Source organism: Adiantum capillus-veneris, chromosome 18 (genome assembly GCF_014529385.1).
Source record: "Adiantum capillus-veneris isolate H3 chromosome 18, ASM1452938v2, whole genome shotgun sequence".
Lineage (NCBI taxonomy): Eukaryota > Viridiplantae > Streptophyta > Polypodiopsida > Polypodiales > Pteridaceae > Adiantum > Adiantum capillus-veneris.
In genome coordinates this window covers 8,276,501-8,280,514 of record NC_140948.1, presented here as the reverse complement: position 1 = coordinate 8,280,514, position 4,014 = coordinate 8,276,501, and the positions used below count along the sequence as shown (strand labels likewise).

The following is a 4,014-nucleotide window of genomic DNA, read 5'->3' as shown; positions in this document are numbered from 1 at the left end:
GCAAGCAACATTTTGAGCATAGCTTGGTTGTGAGGGCCAACTGGAAGGAGAGAAAACGTAGGGTGCTATTGAAGGTGGGGTCGTGGGGATGGGTAGGAAGCTTCAAGCTGATGCATTGTCATTTTTTTGCCCTCACACAAGTCCTTGACGCAACTGAAAGAATTCAATAAGTTCATAATGATGAGTTTTTTGTGAGAAATATCAAGTCTTGGAATCGTCCATTCCAAGATATTCCTAGGATTTATGTAGCAAGCAATCTCTATGCTATTTTTAGCGGATACAAAGAGAGGGCCTCTCTCTAGATGCAATAACCTATTGCTACACCTTCAAGGCCTCTGGCCTTCTCGAAGACCACCACAGAATTCATGATCAGATCGCTAGTTGCAATCAACTATGCTACACCTTCAAGGCCTCTAGCCTTCTGGAAGACCACCACAAAAAAAATGATTAGATTGCTAGTATATGCCCAACATGTATGTAGCAAGAAAGCTCTGTGCTATTTTCAACGGATGAAAAGAGAGGGCCTCTCTCTAGATGCAATCACTTGTTGCTACACCTTCAAGGACTTTAGCCTTCTGGAAGGTCATCACAGAATCCATGATCAGATTTCTAGTTGCAATCACCTATTGCTGCACCTTCAAGGCCTCTAGCCTTCTGGAACACCACCATATAATTCACGATGAGATTGCTTGTGAATTTGTTGGACAAATATGTTTTACTTGGCACTGCATTGGTCAAGGGCTTTCGGAGAAACAGTAATGTGTTCGTCGATATGTGTGCCATATGTGGTGACCTTTCAAAACCACAAGTTCTTGATGAAATTTTTGTCTGTAATGTTTCATGTCTTTGTGCTTGGAATGCGTTCATTATAGACATGCCCAATATGGCTCTGGCAAGGAAGCCCTAGTCTGCTGAAATTAGAGGTGAAGGGAAGAAATTTTTTGAGATACAAGGTCGAGGCATAGAAGGCCTTAGGAGCTCAATTGGAATGTCAGGAGGGGGCAATGGTAACAAAAGATGTGGTGGATGTATAGGATATCGGATAGAAGCGATTATTTGACGAAGATGTGATAGAAAAGATGATTGTTGGTTGGGAGATGAGTAATTTTCCTGTTATGGCTTTGGGTGGCCGTGAGGAATTTTTCATAATCAATCAGTTGGTCTTCATTGGAATAAGGTTTCATATGTTGGGAAAATTGCTTGGAGGAATGTATAGAGAAGGGAAAATGTTTCGTGTTGCCCCATCGAGCCAGAAGTTTCTCGTTTCGAGAGACGCTTGGAATGCTTGTTGAGGGAAGTTATGACCAGATGGAGTATGTGTGAGATTAGCGTATATGGCACAGGAAGCGGTTGTGTTGTGGAAGTATTATAAAGGAGAAGTTGAGATTTTTCGTGCAAAGAAATGGGGGTTGCAGGCCCGCTCGATGTTTATGTAGAGGGGCCTAGAGCCCCTATTCGATCCATGAGTAGAGGGCTTGTGGTACATATCCGGATTTAGTGCTCTTGGGAATGTGAATGGCAGCTAGGGCTCCTATCCTTTGGCAAATAAGCCCACTAAACGGGCAGGTATTGGGGCCCAAGAAAGCTCTATTGATGATAAATTTACGTGAGGTTTTTTTTTATGCTTGATAAGGGGAGTCTTGTAGTTAGGACGGTGACCCCTCGAGGATAGTTATGCGGTAAAGACAATAGGCAAGGTGGCAGGTCATCTTTACCGTACAAGCCTCATAGGTGTTCATAAGAGCATCATTTTGATCCTCCTCCATAAGATGCAAGAACTCATCATCACCCATGGCCACATCCTTGTGCATCATGTCACTAGTAATGTGCTCATCTGCCACATACTCCCAAGCATCCCCATCATCATGCGCATAGGACTCTATCAAGCCCTCATCGAGCTCTACCAACTCATCAATGTCCGTAGCTGTATCATACTGAGTATGAGCCACACAAGGCATAGTGTCCTCCATGCAAGGAGTGAAGCGTCTATACTCATCATAGGCCGTCTAGAAATGCTATAAAGTGTCTCCACATCCTGCTCATGATGATCAATGTCATCGCATCTTTGCTACCAAGCATCCAATCTATGTCCTTTCAATTTCTTCCCTTTGTGTATCTCCTCTTCCTCCTTAGTAAATTGAGCTGTTATCTTTAAGTGTATCCCTCGATGTACAAGCCACTTCTCACATGAAGTACTCCATGCCTTCTTGAACAACTCATAGATCCTCTCTGAAGTCGGCTGGTCCACACATCTATCCTCGTATACTTGTTCTTCTAATTCCACCATAACCAAGAGGCAATTACATGTCCTGCAAAGCTATTTCTCAAAATGACTATCAGCTGATCCGTCATCCAGATATACACAACCAGACCCAGCCATCATAGAGACACCCACAACTCCCAAAAGTCCTGCTCGTAGAAGAGGATGACCTGAAATCTCATTGCACATCAAAAACCCCTGAGGGGAACCAGCATAGACCACAAAAAAAACATTAGGTGATCAAGATCAACATGATCTTGTCAATATACAAAAACCCACAATACTCAATGCATCAAGTAAACAACAAGGCTTGCAACGAGGCTCTGATACCAAATGTCATGTCTTGAAATCCTTAATGGGCATACATGTCCAAACTCGCATATCCAACAAGGAAACAACTTGCTAACAAAAATTTGAAAACAAGAGGGCTTGTGGGCCCGCACACAACAACAATCCAGCATGTATGGTGCCTGGGTCACCTGCTCAAAGACCTACCCAAATCAGCCTCAAGCTGGGCTGAAATTGGAAAGTGAGGAAAGCCTCTGAAGGGCTGATACAAAGGGCCCCAAACAGGGAATGAATTGAGGATAAAACACCGAGACGGAAGCCACAAAACTTGGTCAGCAAAGAGCCCAAAAGTAGGTCTGATTTGATAAGACAAAGGGAGCCTGGAAGGGCTCGATAAAAAGGGACCAAGCGGAGGGCTGAAAGCTAATGGTGGGAAGGCTGATGAGCTGTAGCTTGAACCTGCGTATCCAAGCCTCAAGGAGGAAATGCAAACCAACCCATATGGGAAATATACCTGAACAACATATACCACATCCCCTCACTCAGGCCCGGATCCCACAACATGTATGTACGCACACTCTACTGTGGAATAGCTCACTCTACTAAGAACAAACAACATGGGGAATGCATCTAACCAGTAAGAAAGCCAATCCGCATGTATTCACTATGGCTGATCCATGAATCTGTGTAGTGTATGGTCACTCATTTGGTCTGGAATCATGATAGCAAGTCCACGCTCTTATTTCAATCACCCATGACACTTATCAAAAACCAATGACGGTGGAGCATCTCATAATCCCAAAACCATCGGTAAGCCTGATCCTCGATCTCCCATAAAGAGGACCAAACCGCATCCCGCATACGAAAAGACAACCAATCATCTAGAAACATAACATCATGTTGGAGACAAGAGGCAATAGACTCAACCAAACAACATGTCCAAAATAGCCCATCTAGCTAGTCCAACTTTCCCTCGGACATGCAAAACTCTGACTGATCTAGAGCCTAAAAGAATCATATTAAATGACCTTTCAATGTAATACATAGCTAATCCCAAAGCCTACCATCAAGAGAAAACCTAGACTACTCAAGCTATTCGGAGAATACAATAACAATTGTATGCGTCATGTGGCCCCAAAGATCAATAGAAGGTCCATAACTCTCACCAAAGACAAATCTGCTTTGCTCCATCCCATGCATGAGTGTCCGCCACCTTCTGTGGCTCCTACCTGTATCCTCAAATCTTGATTCAATTATGTGAGCAAAGAAAATACATCAATATATCCATCCATAAATATGTGGAGTAGCCTAAAATAGCAAAAACTCAACGTCCCACCAACGGTGATACAAGAGTCAACTGGGGTAGCAAACATATGTTGAAAAAGGTCTTGTGGAGAGGGTATGCATCCCCCATATCTTGAAAGCTATCTATTGCATGAGGTCTTAGATACATGGTACAAAGTGAG

The 4,014-nt window shown here is 43.4% G+C and overlaps 1 protein-coding gene across 1 annotated transcript; it reads right to left on the bottom strand.

Moving 5' to 3' along the window:
* Positions 1-1,646: 1,646 nt before the first annotated feature.
* LOC147435205 (uncharacterized) lies at positions 1,647-1,970 on the bottom strand. The gene has a single exon (XM_086487924.1). It carries the CDS (start codon positions 1,968-1,970, stop codon positions 1,647-1,649), a length of 324 nt encoding a protein of 107 aa, XP_086344050.1.
* Positions 1,971-4,014: the final 2,044 nt, after the last annotated feature.